We start from the raw sequence: 22188 nt of genomic DNA, 5'->3' as shown, positions 1-22188 counted from the left end.
GGGGAGGGATCAGGAAAGCGTGTTTAGGTAACAGCCATGTGAGGTATTGCCAGCTTAAAGCGACTATGCACCTACAATCTGACCCCCCCAAACCGCTTCTACCTTCAGATAGCTGCTTTTAATCAAAGATCTGTCCTGGAGTCCGTTCGGCAGGTGATGCACTTATTGTCCTAAAAAACAACTTTTAAACTTGCAGCCCTGTGTCAAACGGCCGTGACCTAGAATATCTGTGCCCTAACTTTGCACCACCCCTCCGTCCCTCCTCCCCACCCTCTTCATCATTAGGAATGCTCCAGGCAGATTGTCTCCTATTCATCACCTGTGTCAGCCCGGCACATGGGCTGGATCGTTAAGGCACCTGTGCAATGTTCAGACAGGAGAAAATGTTCTAGGGGCATTCCTAATGATGAGGAGGGTGGGGAGGAGGGACAGAGAGGTTGTGCCAGCCTAATGCATACACAATCTAGGCCACAGCCGTTGGGCACAGGGCTGCCACTTTAAAAGTTGTTTTTAGGACAATAACTGCATCATCTGCCAAACGGACCCCAGGACAGATCTTGGATTAAAAGCAGCTATCTGAAGGTACAAGTGGTTTGGGGGGTTAAATTGTGGGTACAGAGTCACTTTAAAGGTATTATCTCACAATCATAAGTTATTCCTAGGCACAGGTTCACTCTGGTTCTCATGATTATCCGTGGTTGCAGTGGTCAGACTCCCACCAATAGGCTAGGTATCCCCAATCTTATAAATAGGGGATGACGTGAGATTGTGGTTTATGACTTATGGTGTGTTTACACAGACAGATTTATCTGACAGATTTTTGAAGCCAAAGCCAGGAACAGACTATAAACAGGGAAGATGTGATAAAGAAAGACCTGAGATTTTTCCTCTTTTCAAATCCATTCCTGGCTTTGGCTTCCAAAATCTGCCAGATAAATCTGTCTATGTAAACGCACCATTAGTTGCCATGTTATTAAAAAAAAAAACCTGACTGGTGAAATTTGTTTTCCACATAAAGTCCTAAAAAAAAAATTTACTTTGCGACACTGAAAGGAATTCTATAATCTAAGAAATTTACTGTTTTAACAAGGGCCAAGCAATAAGGTTGTATTGATCCCAGCCGAGCACATAAGTTGCTTATCATCCGAGCAAACATAGGCCACGGGCATTGGGGACTTGTACTGAGCGGTCTTTAGAAAGCAACCTGCCTGGAAGAGCAATGACGTCTCCAGTACTAGCACCATACAGTCATTATAGCCTTCTCCCAATATATCTCCTTAATGCAATCTTTGCTCTCTATACCCCCCTCTTCATAAAATGACATGAGGGGAGGGGGGTTGCTAAGCAACCTGATCCTTGTCTGCCAGTCTCCATCTTCATTGACCGTCCAAGGTGTATAATGATGGGGGGAGATAATGCCCCTTCCAAGAAAGAGATACCGGAAGCATTATAGAAGTGTCCATACGCTGTTTCTAATGCTGCCTGTGCCTTGTTATTTCTGAACGTGTCTCCTTTACGGAACGGGGCGAGTAAGATGTAGGTGCAGTAAAGTAACATTGCAGCCAATATAAGAAAGGAGAATAAGCATAAAGCAAGTCAAAAAACAAATGAAGACCACTAGTATTACTGAAATATCAAGTCATAAATTCATATCCTGATCATATCTCTTCTATGCATTGTAAGAAATTGTAAAAAGCTACGGAATCTGTTGGCGCTATATAAATAAATAATAAATATTATTATTACTACGCAGGATTGTGTAACCAAAGAAAACAAAAAGACCGGATTAGACCGGATCCATGTGATATAGTCCTCTAGGCAAAAACGACAATTCCCAGTCCAAAAGAATTTTTTTGTAATGATAATTAATAAGTCAATAACAGAAAACACGTTTCGGGCAGGTAACCCTTCATCCGATCGAAAACAATGTCCATTGTCCACTCAGTTCCCAAAACAGTGAAAGGAATCCCCACTCTACATCATTTATGTATATTCCTCTATTGAGCGGATCTAAAATTCTTTAGTATTCTAGGATCCCACTGGTTTACCCTATGTGGCTCTCTACTGTTTATTTTTTTATGTAGTTTGTCAAATTTTTGTGAATCTCTATCCTTCCTCCGCCACCCCTTTTGGTCCTAAGCTAAGCATAGCCTGAAATGCAATAGTCCACAAAACAAAGTCAGTTTTGAAGTAGTAGATGCTTGGAACAAACTTTCAGAAGAGGAGGTTGGTAAATCTACAATATAGATTGCTTCCCCTGGAACATTGGGCTTCCCCCAGACCATTGGGTCATGTAGTCTGGCCTTAAAGGAAACCTGTCACCCCCCGTGCCAGGGTGACAGGCTCCCGACCCTCCGTTAGAGCCCCCTATACTCACCTAATTCCGCCGGGTCCCGCTTCTGGAGGTGGTCGGGTGATGAAGATCTCAGCCGCTGCGCGCGCTGAGAGATGAGTCCAACACCCATAGAGAATGACAGGAGAGTCCAGCGCTCCGTCATTCACTATGAGCGTTGGACTCGTCTCTCAGCGCGCGCGCCGGGCTGCAGCGGCTGAGATCTTCATCACCCGACCACCTCCCGAAGCAGGACCCCGCGGGATTAGGTGAGTATAGGGGGCTCTAACGGGAGGTCGGGAGCCTGTCACCCCGGCACGGGGGGTGACAGGTTCCCTTTAAGAGGGCAGACTAGATGGACCAACAGTCTTTTTTTTTTCTACAAACAATCTTCTAGGTTTCTGTGTTAGTCCGCTGTACAATTCTGCAGTGGTTACATTGTTTGATAAGAACAAACAATAACATTCACAAAGTTCCTGCTACTGAAATTCCTCAGTTGTGTTTGGTTGTGTTTACATTTCTTTTAGAAATTCCATTATCTTTGACAGGTGGAACAGAAAACAATGCAGAACTACTGTATTCTTTCAGTCAAAACAGGTGACCCTAACACGCCTCATTATAAGTCGATGGGGTCCATATGACTGGAAAAAATAAACCATTTCCTTCAGGACATTCAGCAGCTGATAAGTACTGGAAGACTTGAGATCTTTTAAATAGAAGTAATTTACAAATCTGTATAACATTCTGGCACCAGCTGATCAGAATTTTTTTTTATCAGAGTGCCTCTTTAAAGGGGTAGTGCGGTGTAAAGCATTTATTCACTAAATAACACACATTACAAAGTTATACAACTTCGTAATGTGTGTTATTTAAGTGAATGGCCCCCTTCCCCATGTTTCCCCCCACCCATGCTAGACCCAGAAGTGTGGTGCATTATACTTACAGAATCGCTGTCAACCCCGGCCACCATCTTGGGACGATCACATCATCTTCAGGAGGCCGGCTGGACCGCTCCAGCCCTCCCTTATGCCGGCCCCCCTCCAGGGCGTCATCAGCTGCTCAGCCGCAATTGGCTGAGCATAGTTGTGCTCAGCCATTGGAGCGTGCAACCGGTGCCGCACGCTCCATTGTGTCAACTGACATGTCTGTGTGGCCGCTATTCAATGAATAGCGGCCGCACAAAACTGACGTCAGTTTTTCGTGCGGCCAGATGGAATCCCGGCCACAGCATATACTATGTGTATACACTCTGTCCAGAATTCCATTAATTCAAATACAACTCATGTTTTGTATAAATCACGGCTGTTGTTGCAAATTGCAACAACGGCCGTGATTTATGTAAAAGATATGTTGTGTGAACATGGCCTTACCTAGCACAGCTGCTAAAAAGTATCAAGTACAAACCATAAGACATGGGTAGTGGCCTACCAACCAGGGCCAATGTCGGCCCTACCAGACAAGTGCCAAGGACCATGCAATCTGGGTATGCAAGCTGTAAACCAGTAAAAAAGTGGACATTAAAAGGGGTCTGACTAATTTTATTACAACGGGATCCGAATATGTCCCCCCACCATTTATTTTTGCCCAAGGGCTTCCACTATCCTCCATCTAGCCCTCCCCAGACAACCTTATATACTTCCCGTCCTCGGCTTACAGTTTCGCTCTAGATTTCTCTGTTGCTGTACAAAGTCTAGTCAGTGAATACTGATATGGAGTGGCCTTTTCACCTGTCAAGGGGTGTGCTTTATCCAATATCACATTCCAGCTGTAGAAATCTCTCTCATTTCTGTTCACACAGAGAAATCCGAGGACTTACAAAGATGAGCGGAATCTACACTAATTGCCGCAGACTTCCAGTAGCCGAATGTTACAACAAAGACGTAGCTCTGAATAGGACGCTTAACCAAACTGACACCGAGAAAATAATGATATCTAATTATGGTGCCAAGGACACAATTATTCTTCAGACTCACTGGGGACTCTTGTTTCCTACTCCGTCAGTAACATCAATATATTTTTCTTCTTCATAAAATAGCTTCATGAAGTGACGGAGGCCAGCACAGAGCCGCCATTGTTAGCACTATAGTCCCAGGAGAGGCCTGCAAGATGAGAAGACGTGATTTTGTTTTGAACTCCAACGAATGCAATAGTGACCACATCAAAAGACATCAACTACTGGCCCAGGCTGTTAACCACAAGAATGGCTTCCAAAAACACATCCCAGTATCGGCACAGAAACTGCCTACAATATCACAGCTGATAAACCTTACAGGCTGGGTTCAGGTTCCCATTTTTTCAACAATATCCCTAACACTTAGAATTTTGATCTCCCAATCATTTAATGGACTTTTCACTTGAAAAAAAAACATTTCTTGAATAATATGCTGTTCATAAGGTGTCCTCCTGTTGAGATTTCCACAACCTGGTGTATAAAACTCTACATGTCAGTTTGCCACTTTCCTAAAAGGGGAACTGTGGCAAAAAAAATTCTTTCAAATCAACTGGTGTCAGAAAGATATATAGATTTGTAATTTATTTTTATTTAAAAAAAAAAAATCTAAAAAGTCTTCCAGTTCTTATCAGCTGATGTATGTCCTGCAGAAAGTAGAGTTTTTTTTCTTCCAGACTGACACAGTACTCTCTGCTGCCACCTCTGTCTGTGACAGAAACTGTCCAGAGCAGTAGCAAATCCCATAGAAAACCTCTCCTGCTCTGGACAGTTCCTGGCATGGAGGTGGAAGCAGAGAGCACTGTGTCAGACTGAAGAGAATACACCACTTTCTGCAGGACATACAGCAGCTCATAAGTACTGGGACAACTTGAGATTTTTAAATAGAAGCAAATTACAAGTCTTTATATCTTTCTGACATCAGAAAAATAGCTGGAGTTCCCCTTTAAAGTTACTTAAAGTCCTACAGCAGTGATCTCTCTCCTAGCCAGGAAGCACACATAAGAGAAGAACCCCAAAATAGCTGTCCATGGATGGGTAAGGGCTGTATTACACGGCCGATCAATATAATAAATGACCGCCGACCTGCAACATCAGGGATAGGGAACCTAGGCCCTCTGGCTGTTTCAAAACTACAACTCCCATCACGCCTAAAGCTTTGGATGTCCAGGCATGATGGGAGTTGTAGTTTTGCAACAGCTGGAGGCCCAAGGTTTCCTACTCTTTTTTTTCCTCTTTCATTATATATATATCTTTAAAAGTGTAATAATAAAGTACATACATTCCGCCTCTGGTGGAACTTCAGAGCCGTTCTCTGAAGTGAAAGGCCGCTCAATCACTGGCAGCGGCGGTCCTGTTTCGGCCAGTGATTGGCTGAGCGGCTTTTTACTTTAAAGATCGGCTCTGAAGTTCCACCGTAGACTGCGGTGAGTGTGGAGAAGACAGGAAGACATTGGGAGCGTGGAGAGGTAATGTATGAACTTAATTATTTTCTTTACCCTGTCATCAGCTGTCGGCCCGGCGCCAATGATTTAAGTCAGTAGAAGAATAGATCCCAGCACAAATCAAGTAGAATTCTGCTAATTTATTAGTACAATTGGTGCAGTATATACAGCAGGAGGCGTTTCGGCTAGATAGCCTTCATCAGCTCCAAGGCTATCTAGCTGAAACGCGTCCTCCTGTATATACTGCACCAATTGTACTAATAAATTAGCAGAATTCTACTTGATGTGTGCCGGGATCTATTCTTCTGGGACGAGTCCTACCACGAGCACAATCAACCCGACAGAGTGCCATCTGCTACAACTATACAATGATTTAAGTCAGGACCTAAGGGTCCATTTACATAGATTATCTGCCAAAGATTTGAAGCCAAAGCCAGGAATGGATAATCTTTCTGTGTAAATGGATCCTAAAGACACAATCAGGCGATGATCATTTTCATTGGCTGATCGTTGTCTTGATCACCTGATTCACCTGGCCTGATTCAGCAGATTATCGCTCCGTGTAATAGGACCCTAACACTTCCTTTTTGAAGGTTATGGCCTGGCGCCCATTTGCTTCTGTAGATGGATGCAAGTCGGGCCATCTAAAAGGTCTCTTAAGTCTGAGTGCCATGCATCTCTTACCACTACTAAAATAAAAACTCACGCGTTACTGATCCCAGTGACTGTTCCTGGAGGTATCAGAAAGGATATACACTCACCGGCCACTTGATTAGGTACACCTGTCCAACTGCACGTTACCACTTAATTTCTAATCAGCCAATCACATGGCGGCAACTCAGTGCATTTAGGCATGTAGACATGGTCAAGACAATCTCCTGCAGTTCAAACCGAGCATCAGTATGGGGAAGAAAGGTGATTTGAGTGCCTTTGAACGTGGCATGGTTGTTGGTGCCAGAAGGGCTGGTCTGAGTATTTCAGAAACTGCTGATCTACTGGGATTTTCACGCACAACCATCTCTAGTGTTTACAGAGAATGGTCCGAAAAAGAAAAAACATCCAGTGAGCAGCAATTCTGTGGGCGGAAATGCCTTGTTGATGCCAGAGGTCAGAGGAGAATGGGCAGACTGGTTCGAGCTGATAGAAAGACAACAGTGACTCAAATAGCCAACCGTTACAACCAAGGTAGGCAGAAGAGCATCTCTGAATGCACAGTACGTCCAACTTTGAGGCAGATGGGCTACAGCAGCAGAAGACCACACCGGGTGCCACTCCTTTCAGCTAAGAACAGGAAACTGAGGCTACAATTTGCACAAGCTCATCGAAATTGGACAGTAGAAGATTGGAAAAACATTGCCTGGTCTGATGAGTCTCAATTTCTGCTGCGACATTCGGATGGTAGGGTCAGAATTTGGCGTCAACAACATGAAAGCATGGATCCATCCTGCCTTGTATCAACGGTTCAGGCTGGTGGTGGTGGTGTCATGGTGTGGGCAATATTTTCTTGGCACTCTTTGGGCCCCTTGGTACCAATTGAGCATCGTTGCATTGCCACAGCCTACCTGAGTATTGTTGCTGACCATGTCCATCCCTTTATGACCACAATGTACCCAACATCTGATGGCTACTTTCAGCAGGATAATGCGCCATGCCATAAAGCTAGAATCATCTCAGACTGGTTTCTTGAACATGACAATGAGTTCACTGTACTCAAATGGCCTCCACAGTCACCAGATCTCAATCCAATAGAGCATCTTTGGGATGTGGTGGAACAGGAGATTCGCATTATGGATGTGCAGCCGACAAATCTGCGGCAACTGTGTGATGCCATCATGTCAATATGGACCAAAATCTCTGAGGAATGCTTCCAGCACCTTGTTGTATCTATGCCACGAAGAATTGAGGCAGTTCTGAAGGCAAAAGGGGGTCCAACCCGTTACTAGCATGGTGTACCTAATAAAGTGGCCGGTGAGTGTATGTTGAGTGAATTAGCATTTGGTGACATTTATCTCATTTTATGGTCAGATCTACAATCCCACATACTATAATTAACCAAAAATCAGACTTGTACAGATACAGCAGATGTTGATAGATGATGAAACTAATTAAACTGCAGAAAATCATAGTAAACCAGCCAAAGTTACCGTTCTCCCTGTCTAGTGATTTTATTATGACAGATGAGTGCTTAAAGTGACACTAAACCTGAAATACAAGTTATTAAACCATGAAATGGTATGTGAAACCTGACGTATATATGTGCTAAAGTTCCCTGATCATGGTAGTATAGGGTTTTTTTTTTAGGATAACTAAATATAACCGTCAACAAGTTACATAACCTGATAATAACCTTGTATAATAAATATACTTCAAATAAAATGTTAAAAAGCTCAAGATTGTTAAAGCGAATGTACCATCAGGTACATTCGCTTTAAGTATTACCCATGTATTGAACGGCAACGGCCCACCCTCAGTGGGAGGAGACCTCCGCTCCTCTATGACACGGATCCATGGATTTTAATGGAGCCGCGTCGTAGAGGGGCAGGGTCTCCTCCCACTGGGGGCGGGCTAGCCCGGTACCCGTGAATAGCATGGTGCTGTACACAGGAACTGGACCACGCTGGCGTCGTTCTAAACATGGTTAATACTTAAAATAATTGTACCTGGTGTACATTTGGTACATTCACTTTAAAAGGAGAAGTTTTCTTTTAACTTTCTAATATATGTTCCATTTTCTCAATGTTTTCATGTCTTTATTTATTGTTGTCAATGGAGGCATAATGGGAATAAATACTTTTCACAGCAGGTGGTTTGACTTCAGTATGTTGACTTCAGCTTAACCCTCCCAGCATTACAAATGTTGCAGATAAAGCCAGTCATCGCTCTCAGAAGTGAGGGGTGAGGAGAGGGAGACAGATTTTTGTGTTTTCAGCAGAAAACGGCAGCTCAGAACTGGGGAAAGGAGACTGAATAGTTGATAATATTAAGTATGGAATGAACTGCTAGTCTTACCATGGGCAGCAACATATAAAACGTTTGATTAGAGTACCTCTTTAGCAAAAACACCAAAAAAATACCATGGCGTTTATTTGAGCAAAATCGCCCGTGGCCGTGTAGCTGTTGTTATAACTTTTTAAAATCTAAAGCAGCAGTAGATGTGATATAAAGCATGTTTGCAATTTACATTATTTTTTTCGTTATCATGGAGAACACAGCACTTCCTGTTTTCTGACTTTTTTTTTTTTTCTCAAAAAACAGGAAACAGAGAACAGGAAGTCCTGTTTATCCCAGGCCATCTGAGCGCTCACAGAGAGAAGGCAGTCATGTGACTCATGGACACATTGAGCCGTGACTCTCTGTACTGGCCGGAATTCTATGTTTAGTCTGTTTTTTACAGCCAGCACAAGGCTAAAAATCTGCCTTCAGGAGACTGGACCTGGATTTCTGGTAAGTTCAGCTTTGTTTTACAGCATGATAACAAAAAAATAATAAATGTAAATTGCAAACTTGCTTTATTTCACATCTGCTGTTGATTTAGATTTTGAAAGTTATAACAACAGCGACACTTTAGGCCAATGGAAGTTTATGGAACGCCATATTTACTCGCCATTTTTTTCTGTGTTTTTTGAAAATGCATGCTGAGAGTTTGCAGTTTTCTTCTGCAAACCGTGACGTTTTTCTCAATAGAATCCTGTTTGTTTTAGAAACGTCAAAGGCTAAAAAAAAGACCTAAGAGCCTGGAGTAGGAGCCCAGCAACCACCTCTGCATCACTGATTCTTGTCATACATGTATTCACTATTGATTATAATGTTATACTTTAGTAGACGATATTGATGAGACAAATTAATCCACCATTTATTACACTGTCTTTTGATCAGCTCGCAGCATATACTGTACATGTGCATGGTACCTATAATATACAGAGGACAAGATGTGAGAATGGAAGGGTATTACATATTGACAAGGAGCAACGACATATTGCCGAAAGGCATACTTATAGATCAAGGATATCCATGGTGAAAGTAATACTAGTAACAAACCGGGGGATGGGAGTGTAGCTATACAATGGGACAGTGCCTAGCAATGATCACCAAGAGAACATGAAACAGTATCATGGTCAGGGGTTGGGACCTGATTCCAGGCCATAAAGTAGTAAGACAGGTTTAAGAGCAAATTCTCCATCTATAGTTACAGTAAGGTGGAACAGCAGGTTATCTCGGTAAATACTGTAGAACTGTGTCAGGTATTTACAGAGCAATGGTGATGAATGGGAAGTTCCCCTGCAACTCTATATGTATATTCTCTCTTCTAGGGAAGAATATGGCACCTCACATAGGAACCATATAGAAGCACATGTATGTCACAGACAGTAGTACACCTACTGTGCCCATGTGGCCTTACAGGCTTTGTTTCTTTCTAAAATAAAAAGCACTTAATGCCCAGACATAATGACACAGTGAAATGATGGTGACCTACGGGTATATATTATTGCTCGCATAATGAATCAGGTTGGAGAGCGTGCCTTTGGGTGTTAATGAGGACTGAGATAATGGGATTGACACCTGGGGCGTGGAAAATGCTGATGTGTTCTGGAGCAGTTACATAGAAAATATACAGGGACATATCGGTCTATAGCCACAAGACTAGATATACACTGTGCTGTACAAGTATTGGTGGCCAGAATCAGAAACTGATCTTAAAGAAAGGAGACAAATCATAAAAACCCATCAGTGGTCTGGCAGCTGGGTCAATGGCCAAACATCTCCCAAAGCCTAGGTTTATTAGAGTGGGGGAAGAACAAGTCCTCCTCAACCTGGATAGCAGTATGGGATCAGCCTATAGCAGCTGGGAGGAGAAGAATACACCTTAGGGTACAAATAGGGATACAGCAGGTACATCACTTTCAGATTATTACATCAATAGACCAGCATGGGGATGCCGCAGTCCTGTTATTTGAACTGCAACCGGTTACCGCACACAGCACCAGTCTACTCCCAGGCCCAGCCTGAAGCACTGCATCGGGACGCGATTCAAAAGAAGGACCGCAGCAACGGCATCCCAATGCCGGTGCCTTTCTATTGATGTAAAAATCTTTAAGCGATGTACCTGCTGGTACATTTGCTTTAATATACTGGCAAAACAGTGGACTTTTAACCCATAGCTGCACCAGGAGGTTACTGAACGTCCTGGTGCTGCTATGGGAGTTCAGAGGGGGGTCGTGAGGCTGCCGCAATCTCTGGTGGTATATACAGCCCGGGACCGCAGCTATTAGCGGGCACGGTCCGATTGCCGTGTCCGCTAAATAAGTATTTAGATGCAGCGGTCGAAGTTGACAGCTGCATCTAAGTACTTGCTGAAACCCTTCCCTGGTAGTCTAGTGGGCGGATCACCCCCCCAACGACGCAATTGCGGAGGGGCAATTTCTGTATCCTTACCCAGCCGGGGTCTGCGCCGTAATGGCGCTGATCCCGCCTCAGCACTAAAGCGATAAAAAAGTTGCATATGCGCAATCAAGGTACCGATAGAAAGAACACATCAAGGCGCAAAAAAATGACACCTCCCCTAGCCCCATAGACCAAAGGATAAAAGCGTTATAAGCCTGGGAATAGAGCAATTTTAGGAAACATATTTTTTTTTTTAAAAGGTTGTAATTTTTTTAAAGCCATCAAACAAAATAAAAGTTATACAAGTTACATATCGTTGTAATCGTAACAACTTGAGGAACATTTATAACAAGTCAGTTTTACCCTAGGGCGAATGGCGTAAAAACACCACCCCCCCCCACACACACACACACACACACACACACACACAAATAAAAAATTGTGGGGTTTGTTTGTTTTTTTCAATTTCACCAAACAATTTTTTTCTGGTTTCACAGCATATTTTAGGCAGAAATTAATTTAGGCAACAAATGTAGGTAAAAAATAAGGTCTCATCTGGGTCTCTAGCTGGAAAAATGCATGCGCTATGGCCTTATTTACACAAGGAGGAAAAAACAAAATTGCAAAAATTAAAACTGGCTGTTTCCCCTAAGGGTTAATATTTATTTTATAGGTGCAACTCCTATAACTTCTACAGTCAAGTGATAAGGTCTATTCCAAAGTACCATACTTATATGGTTTTATACCAGATAAGTGGTTAATACATCTCCCCTATCACTATTAATTTAGATCATGCTAAATGCAATGTATTTCAGAAGTGTGTTGATCTTGTGAGAGGAGGTAGCATCTTGGCAACTCATGGACTGTGTATAATCTATACCAGTGCTTCTCAATTCCAGTCCTCATGGACCACCAACAGGTCATGTTTTAAGGATATCCCATATGTATAATTATATCACCTGTGAAACATGTTCTGTTGGTGGGATTTGAGGACTGGATTTGAGAAACACTGATCTAGAGTAAGAACGTTGATAAGTAAAAAGGACAAGAAAACACTGCAAACGTATTCATTCCAAATTGACCTCTAAAGTCAATACCTATACAAAAAAAAGAGGGGTAACCATCCCCTCACCCCCCTAGCATGACGCCATCATCAGTGTCAGCTCAGGTTACAGTGCTGTGTAGTACATAGAATGGCCCAGATTTATCATTGTCTGTGACAGACACAGACATATCTGGGCCAGGATGAGTGTAAGCTCATGGAACCAGTTGTTCTATAGTTTTTGTTTGCTCCATCCTGGGCTTTACAGAATGCCCATTGTTGTGACAGCATGAAGAGGCAGAGCTATGTTACTGGTGACAACCTAATCTGGATGTCCCCAAGGTTGACAAAATACTCAGTGTGACTCATGTGGTATGGGTGGAGGTTACAGGTGAGCTCCATCTGAAACATGCAGGGAGCAAATATTGACACAGAAAACTTTACCGCTGTGTCAAGGTAGAAGATCACAGTGGAGTGGTAAAGGCCACAGCTAGTTACAGGCATTAGGCCCGGTCACAGTTGTAAAGTACTTTGTGCATAAGGGTGTGTTCCCACAATCAGGTTTTATTTAAGTTTTTGAAGTCCAAAGTCTGAAATGTATATAAATAGAGGACATATATTCAAATCCACTATAGGCTGTGGATTAAAAACTGCACCTAAAAACTTAACTGTGTGAACACACCCTTCAACGCTTCAAATAATAGCACACCCCAGAGGACAGAAAGCAACATACTCAAGTTCAATCATAACATTTGAGTATGGCCATAGGGACAAGGAAGCATATGGGGGGGGGGATTCTTTTCTTTACACACATCCTGCATCCTTCTACATAGATAGATTGTTCAGGACTAGGGAAAGCTGAGTGTGAATCTATTTGTCACCCAACTTTCCAAGAAGCAGATAAAACTAAAAAATGGCCGGTGTGGTGGGTTTTTTTTTTCTGCATGTTCTATAATACATTGCCTGACATGAATAATCTATATATCTGCCGTAAGGAATATCCAAACATCCAGAGCATTATAACCATACCAATATAGAGCAGGAAATATCAATTATTCCTTATGCGGAGGATCAGTGGTGTAACCATCCATCAACCTGATGCAGCTATGTGCTCAGGTCCTTGTCACATCTCACCCAACATGAGCATATCTCACCTGAAAGTGTTATCTGTTTAGCAATGTGCGGAATGTGCGGCGGGAAAGATATTTTTATCTCTGCACAGTGCTGAGCAACCTGCTGTAATCCACAGGCATACAGCACGATGAAACCAATGACTACTACTAGATTAACACTATCAAGAAGCCAAAACACTCCGATAAAAGGCATCATGGGAGCAGAACACAATGATCGTACAAATTAGCACCTTGCACTTTCACTGGACACATGAATACCCAATATAAGTATATGCAGCAGAGCTGAATTTGTTATTAAAAGGGGAAGTCCTCTTCACACATCCTGATTATCAGCAAGGCTTCCCTAGCTAGGAGTCCCCTCTATTAATGTGACAAAGAGCAGAAGACCACTAGGGACCAAGGTGAGTCTGTATGTGGGGGAAGGAGGATACTACAGGACAACCTGTTGTTTAATTTGTACAGCGAACACAGCCTGATGTGACAAACTTAACTCTGCTGCATTCCTATATCCAAGCCCCCCTTTCATGTATGCATATGTCGCACAATGACCGTTTTAACTTAGTTTGGTCAACTCTATCCAAAATTCATCAAGATATCCCCACTTACACAGGTCTGCAGGTAAACATGTGCCATAGTACATGTACAGTAGAAAACTGACAAAGTTCTGCTACAGGTGGTGTACAGTGGACCTGCACTGCGATTCTATGCTGTTTCTATCTGTCCTTTACACAGCAAGGAACAGACTATAAACAGAGAACAGGTCATAGAGGAAAGACTGAGATTTCTCCTCTTTTCAAATCCATTCCTGGCTTTGGCTTCAAAAATCTGTCAGATAAATCTCTGTGTGTAAAAGCACCCTATGTGACAGTCTACTGATTTTTAGTGGCCCATGTGTAAAATGTTCATACCTTGTAAACAGGATTGCCAAAACCCTATTACCACACAAGTAATGTGGCTTGTCTCTGGATTGGATGCAGGTTTGGAAGAATCCACAGTGTTTGAACAGGGGCCTAGGACTGAACATTGCACATGGCAATTATTTTACATAAGGATTTGGCCACATCTGCCACAAAATCCATGTACGGATTTTTTATATCAATCCGGATGCAAATTTATTACAGACTAAAAGTGGATATCACTAGAGATGAGTGAATCGGGTTCGAGTTGATCGGAACCCGAACGTTCAGTATTTGACTAGCCGGGGCTGCTAAAGTTGGATAAAGCTCTAAGGTTGTCTGGAAAACATGGATACAGCCAATGACTATATCCATGTTTTCCACATAGCCTTAGGGCTTTATCCAACTTCAGCAGCCACCGCTAATCAAATGCCGAAAGTTCGGGTTCGGATAGACTCGAGCATGCTCAAGGTTTGCTCATCTCTAGATATCACCTTTCTAGCAATGCATATAGTGAATACCATGGTAAATCTCTATATCAATACTCATTTGCAGGAAAATCCATGAATGAATTATTCTCACAGACCTGAACTTTTACAGGAGTTTTCCTCATATATCACTTTTAGACAGAAGTAAATGACATCACTATTAGTGATCCCCAATGACCTGATCATGCAGGTGCAACCACTTTTCCACTTGCACGCCTTCATCCTCAGGATTGGTGAGGGTCCCAGGATCATATAGTGGCATATGTTTAGACTTTAGTCGAATAAAATTCAGCTCTGCTACGCTTGTATACTGGGGATTCCCCATCACCTTCTGTGTCTCATTTAAAACTTGGGTGCATGGGGCAGGGGGATGCATGAAGCTGATGGGTGCATGGGGAAGAGGGGACGCATGGGGCAGAGGGTGCATGAAGCTGATGGGTGCATGCGGCAGGGGGATGCATGGGGCAGGGGGATGCATGGGCCAGGGAGGTGCATGGGGCAGAGGGGTGCATGGAGAAGGGGGATGCATGCGGCAGGGGGATGCATGGAGTTATGCATGGAGGGCTCACCTACCTTGTCTGACAGCTGTGATGGGCACCGGCTCCCCGCAGCTCCTCACCAGGTCCAGCACATCATACCGGGGCAGTCCTGACACCGGCACCCCGGCCACCTCCAGCAGCAGCTCCCCCTCCTGGAGTTTCCCATCTCCCGAGCAGGAGAGCAGGGAGTCCTCCACCGCCCCCAGATAGAGGAACTCTCCATCCTCGGCTCCCCCCAGCACCGGCAGCCGCAGCTCCCCCCCGGAGCCCCGGCTCACCGAGCACTGGTGCACCCTGCTCGTCCAGTGGTTCTTCTTCTGGATCACTTTGGCCATAGTGATCAGCAGCAGCTGGAGATTATAGCAGTATATTCACACACAGTAACATAGGAAGACGCGGCGGCGGCAGAGACAGAACAAGTGTCAGCTGCAACTTTTTTCCAGGTGACAGATCACACTCAGGTCATCGCTGCCGCAACTTTGTATCCAAATCCTCCCTGCAACTTTGTATCCAGAGCCTCCCTGCAACTTTGTATCCTGATCCTCGTTGTAAACTTTGTATCCAGATCCTCATCCAGCGATCCCCCTCCAGGTCACAGCCATCCTGTTATCCCATCCAGCACAACTTCCCCGGACTCTGTGCAGATAGGAAGAGACTTGCCGCAGCTATTTCCTCACTCACTGCTGCGGCTGCGGCTCCTTTAAAGAGATACAAAGGTTCATTCCATCCTGTCCCAGTGATCCGTATACACAGCACAGGGAACTCGCGCGCATGCGCCCTGGCGCTCACCTCTCCCTCCCCATTTACACACCACACTCACCATACACAGCAGCAGCAGCACCTTCCCTCCCCTCCAGGACAGAGCACAGAGGAGCTGCCAGGTCCTGTATCAGCAGCAGCACAGGGGTGCACAGAGTGGGGGAGGAGGAGGTGGAGAGAGTTTATATTGACCTTTTACTGGAGTCATTGATCAAAGTGATTCATGCACTAAACAAAGGTGACAAATGATTCCCCCCCCCCCCCTTATTATGATTACTATATAACTGCAGGCTGATTGATCTTTATTTATTTCAACTTAAAGAAGTCAAAAATATGTACTACTCTAGAAGCCCTTTAAGTCATATGTGAAGCCTAAAAGGAAAGATAATAATAATAATAATTAATAATTATTATTATTATAGAAAGGTTTATATAAACATGACTGATATTTATAATAACTATCAATGTTCATAGGGTAACACTATATGATGACATATTTCTTGTTATTTTACATTGGGTTATAACATAAGTCACATTATTATTATTATTATTATTATTATTATTATTATTATTATTTATAAAGCACCCTTAATTCCAGAGCGCTACCTTTAAGCCTATGTAATATTTAGGGCAGGCATTGTTCCAATGTTGTATTTTTTTAGTGATCATGGTGTCAGCCTTCCTAGTAATGGTGATAGTGACAATCCTTAGAATAATATTGACAATAGTGATAATATATAAGTAATAATCAGCCTAATAGATGTAGTGTTATTTATTCTGTTATTCATATTCATATAACTGCAGGCATGGTGTTCATCTTGCTGTTTAGTTGGCTGGTTTCACACAGCGTCATATAACTATGACAGGTACAACTTAGCAGCATCTGTCACATAAAGGGTTCAAAAGTAAAAAAAAAAAAAAAAAAAAAGACATATACATCTAGATCCAGCTGAATGGAGTGGAAGTCTGTACTATTCTATCCCGCAAACCTCATTAAATAGCACTAGAATTGGGGTCATAATGATACAATTTTGGCTTTTGTTGGGCAATTGGGGACTATGGACCACTTTAAGGGCCCTATTCCACGGGACGATTATCGTTCAGATTATCGTTAAATCGTTCGAATCTAAACAATAATTGTTCGTTTGAATAGCAGTTAACGATTAACGACCGAACAAGAAATCGTTGATCGTTTAATAAGACCTGGACCTATTTTTATCGTTGTTCGTTTGCAAATCGTTTGCATCGAATAAGACGTCATTCGGTCGTTCGCAGTAGTGATGACAAGACGACCGCAAGAACGATCATTAGTAACGATTATCTTTCCAAGTAAATGGGTGAACGATTTCAGGTCTTTCGCAATAGCGGTCGTTTGGATCATTTATCGTTAACGATTATGCGAACGATAAACGTCCCAGGGAATAGGGCCCTAAGGGTGCCTTTATACAGAAAGATTTATCTGACAGATCATTGAAGCCAAAGCCAGGAACAGACTATAAACAGAGAACAGGTCATAAAGGAAAGACTGAGATTTCTCCTCTTTTTGTAACCATTCCAGTCATAATGCTTAAAGGGGTAGTGTGGCGCTCAGAAATTATTCACAGAATAACACACATTACAAAGTTATACAACTTTGTAATGTATGTTATGTCTGTGAATCGCCCCGTTCCCCATGTCCCCCCACCCCCACCCGAGTACCCGGAAGTGTTGGTGCATTATACATTACCTGATCCGTGTCGAGGGCCGTCCGCCATCTTGTGCCAAACGTCATCTTCGGATGGATGGCCGAGTCGCTGCCGCCTGCCCCCCCTCCGCCCAGTTATGCTCAACCAATCGCGGCTGAGCATCGGATGATGCTGCAGAGGGCGGCCGGCATTTGGGACAGTCAGAGCTGTTCGCCGGCCGCCCGAAGAAGACGTCACTCGCTGAAGATCGGAGACTGGTGTCGGCACGTGACAGGTGAGTATAGTGCACCACACTTCCAGGGACACAGGAAGGGGGCCATTCACAGACATAACATACATTACAAAGTTGTATAACTTTGTAATGTGTGTTAGTCTGTGAATAATTCTTTACCGCCGCACTACCCCTTCAATTTATAGTACTGGTCCACTAATATAGGTAAGCTAGACTCTACCCACCCCCTGCACTGTACCCACCATATCCCTTATTCTAAACTGTTCGTAGGTTATGACCAGACTCACATGGATTCTGCTTAGAAATTGCTGTGGTATCTGCATGTTTGCTGGGTTCACACTACGTATATTTCAGTCAGTATTGTGGTCCTCATATTGCAACCAAAACCAGGAGTGGATTGAAAACACAGAAAGGATCTGTTCCCACAATGGTGAAATTGAGTGGATGGCCGCCACGTAATGGCAAATATTTGCTGTTATTTTAAAACAACGGCTTTTATATTGAAATAATGGCCATTATTTACTGTTATATGGCGGCCATCCACTCAATTTCAACATTGTGTGAACAGATCCTTTCTGTGTTTTATTCCACTTCTGGTTTTGGTTGCAATATGAGGACCACAATACTGACTGAAATATACGTAGTGTGAACCCAGCCAAAAACTGCATCCTATGGTATTGAAATTCACATTTATATAGCAAATATTTTTCTAATGCAGATTTGTAAATCTTCATCTATGAAGTAAAAAATTACAAGTTGCTTGTAGACACTTATTCCAGGAAGAAACCACATCAGGTAGTCTGGACACAGATAAAGCCTATTCTATGGTCTTAATATGCATGTAAAACTGTGGTGAATATCATGCCAGATACCCAAGGGTATGTCTCTGATTCCTCAGCATTGATCTGTGCATATGGTTGTATCCATGTTTTACTGGACTCCATAGGGCTGCCTCCAACTTCTTCAGCCACCGCTATTCAAATACTGAACCATCAGACTTGTACATGTTCCAGTTGCGCTGTTCTCCAAAATGTACCCTAAGGGTGCTAACACACACACACCGTATCGCAGTGAATTTTCTGCTGCGATACGCAGCAGATACGCAGCAGATTTGATGTAAATAACTAAACACAGCATCAAATCTGCACCATCAAATCTGTTGCGTATCTGCTGCGCATGGATCGTGTGTGTTAGCACCAGGGCCGGATTAAAGGGAGGGCACCAGGGGCACGTGTCCCGGGGCCATCACCACTTAGGGGCCCCCACCAGCAGGAACCCTAGTAGATCGGTGCTGCTTACCCAGGATATCAGGCCATGTAATAGGACCCTAAAACAGTGGGCAACAGCGCACAGAAAGTGCTGTGTTCTCACATTGCCTTATTAACACAAACTCAATGTGGGAATACACTCTGATACTTGAGGCCCTATTCCACGGAACGATTATCGTTCGTATTCGGCCGATATCGGCCGCTACGGACGATAATCGTCCGGTGGAATAGAGTGCAACGATCAGCCGACATCGTTCGTGTCGGCTGATCATTGCAGTCGCTTGTTTTTCAACATGTTGAAAAACAAGCGACTGATATAGCAGCGATCTGCTGCTGTCGCACCGTTGAATAGGAGCATCGGCAGCAGGCGCTGCTGTATCCTATAGGCTGCCCGGACGATCAGCGTTCCCCCGGGCAGCCCCCCCGCAGCTCCCCGCCGTCCCTCCCGCACTCACCCGCTCGCTGTAGCTGCGTTGAATAGCGGCGGCAGCGAGCTGGGAATGAGGAGCAAACGACCTGTGGAATAGGGGCATTAGCCCTCCTTGCTCCTGTCTCTAGGGTCTGTCATCTTCCTCTGCACTGCAGCCTCTAGTGATAATCCCTTGCGCAACAGAGGAGGATGCTAAGCAATACAGCCAGGAGCGAGGAGGGGCTACAGTTACTGTGCCTACAGTAAGCTGCCATCTGTATAGATCGTGGCATAGTTTATTTATTTGGGGGGGGGGGGGGGGGTTGTCGCCCGGGACCTCCACCAACCTTAATCCGGCCCTGGTTAGCACCCTAAGGTAGGGCTGACACTAGTATACAACACACACATTTTGCATCTGTATTACAACTGCAGGTTCTGGCCTGATAGCAAGCCCGATGACCCCTATTGACAGCTGTTAGTTTGCATCAACAGATCCACTGTCAGGCAAAGACTTGTGGCCCTAATATGGATCCTGAAAATGCGTCGTTATCCTGCTAGTGCGAACACAGCCTAAAGTCCCTAATACAGTTTTTATTAAAGTGGGCTGAACACACTGCTGGCAATGTGTCCAGCCGACAGTATATGGCAGGGGTAGAGAACCTTGGCTCTCTAGTTGATACAAAACTACAACTCCCATCATGCCTGGACAGCCAAAGCTTTAGCTTTAGCTGCCCAGGCATGATGGGAGTTGTAGTTTTGCAACAGCTGGAGACCAAGGTTCCCTACCCCTGGTATATGATGTATGGGAGCCACCTGATTCTCCAACGACAGATGATGTTCATAGATACTCCTTATGGCTCTGTTCACATCTTTATCATTGTTTCTGTTTACAGTTTAAACCATGACACAATGACCAATGTCAAACACCACTGATACCCAATAAATCCTTTTTACTTATAATGGGCTACGTGGGATTTCATAGTGGTTTCTGATGATTGATGGGGAAAAACGTGTTAGGGTTCGTTCACATCAGCGTTTGACCATCCGGCACCATTCCGTCTATCTTTTCCGTTTTGGAGTAAGCAAAATGGAAACTGGCGGATCCGTTAAAATTCCCATAGACTCCCATGATATTTTAGTGTGCTCCGTTTGCCCTAATTGTGCTCCGTTTGCATGTAATCCGTTCAAGATCCGTTTTCTTGAACGGAAGAAAAAATAGTGTTTGCAGTAATTTTCTTTCCGTTTCAAAAAACGAATCACGAGCGGAAAGTGCACTTCTGTTTTTTTTTACATTGTAGTCAATGACGACGGATCTAAAACGGAAGGTATTTCCGTTCACATCCGTTTGTTTTCATCTGTTTATGCACTGAGCATGCGCAGAAGCAGCAAGAAACCAAAGAAGAAAAATAAACTGATAGAAAAACGGATGCTGACTGATGCAAACGGATGCAAACTGATGTACAAAAGTCAGTTTTTTTAAGCCAAAATACAAACGGACCATTAAAAAAAATGCTCATCAGTTTATGCTCATCGGTTTAATTAATATAGACGGATCCGTTAGAAAAAAAGAAAAACGCTGATGTGAACATCACCTTACACTTAGGGAGTCTGTGGCAGAGACTTATTCAGATGTCTAAATACTGTAAATCATGTTTCTTATATTTAATATAAACAAATAATTTATTTTCACAATAGCGTTTCTTGTGCTTCAGTATTCAACATACTTACAAGGAACAAATAGTCCTAAAGGTGGAGGCACGCATGCCCTCTGATCAGAAAACTGCATGTTTTGTGTATTTTAGCTGCAACTTGAATACTCAGAGGCTGCTATATTTAGGCTAGACCTAAATCTTGTAAGTTACACTAAATGAGAAAATGCTAGAAACCCCCCAAAAAGCAGGAAAAACTGCTGGCAGTTCCTGTGGAGCTTTTTGTTTGGCAAAAGTTTTTTTGTAACCATACTTTTGTCAGGGGAATCCCCAAGTGATGTCATACGTAATAATAATATTTATTTGCATAGCGCCAACAGATTCCGCAGCACTTTTTTTTTTACATAGTAAAAAGGTTATAAAGGCATATGATAAAATTATAGAATTAAATTAGAATACATAAAAATACATCATAAATATGAGACCAGCTCGCAAGAGCGTACAGACTACAAACTGGGGGTAACACGAGGCACAAGTGCTTTATTTGCCCCTGGTCCAGCCATTGTACATAGAAGGAGCTAGACAAGCTAGTTTCACACTAATGTCTTGTTACAGGAGAAACATATAAAGTGCATAGAACCGTCGAAGATATAGTAGAAAGTGAGGAGACAACAGAAGGGGAAACAAGTTTAGGGGATGTTATAAGCAAGCCTGAAGGGATGGTTCTTCAGGGCACGTTTGAAACTTGAGTATTGGGTATGAGTCTGAGGTCTTTGGGATGGGCATTCCAGAGAACTGGTGCAGCACGAGAGAAGTCTTGGAGGCAGGAGTGTGAGGTTCTGATTATGGAAGATGTAAGTGTTAGATCATTAGCAGAACACAGAATGAGAAAGTGGATGGTAAGTGGAGATGAGGGAGGAAATGTATGGAGGGGCAGAGTTGTGGAGAGCTTTATGGTTGAGGGTGAGAAGTTTAAACTGA

General features: G+C 43.4%; 1 protein-coding gene across 7 annotated transcripts in view; it reads right to left on the bottom strand.

Moving 5' to 3' along the window:
- MAGI1 (membrane associated guanylate kinase, WW and PDZ domain containing 1) overlaps positions 1-15962 on the bottom strand; it is a 432174-nt gene extending 416212 nt beyond the window's left edge. For 5 of the 7 annotated variants that reach the window (XM_069966917.1, XM_069966921.1, XM_069966920.1 and 2 more), the window contains exon 1: positions 15240-15962. In XM_069966917.1, coding sequence (XP_069823018.1) covers positions 15240-15540 — 301 coding nt within the window. In that variant the 5' untranslated portion in view covers positions 15541-15962. The remainder of the gene's footprint in view (positions 1-15239) is intronic. The other 2 variants (XM_069966918.1, XM_069966923.1) reach the window with 1 other exon arrangement.
- Between the last annotated feature and the right edge of the window lie 6226 nt (positions 15963-22188).

Source organism: Dendropsophus ebraccatus, chromosome 4 (genome assembly GCF_027789765.1).
Source record: "Dendropsophus ebraccatus isolate aDenEbr1 chromosome 4, aDenEbr1.pat, whole genome shotgun sequence".
In the NCBI taxonomy this organism is placed as follows: domain Eukaryota; kingdom Metazoa; phylum Chordata; class Amphibia; order Anura; family Hylidae; genus Dendropsophus; species Dendropsophus ebraccatus.
This window is presented reverse-complemented; position numbering and strand designations above follow the sequence as displayed.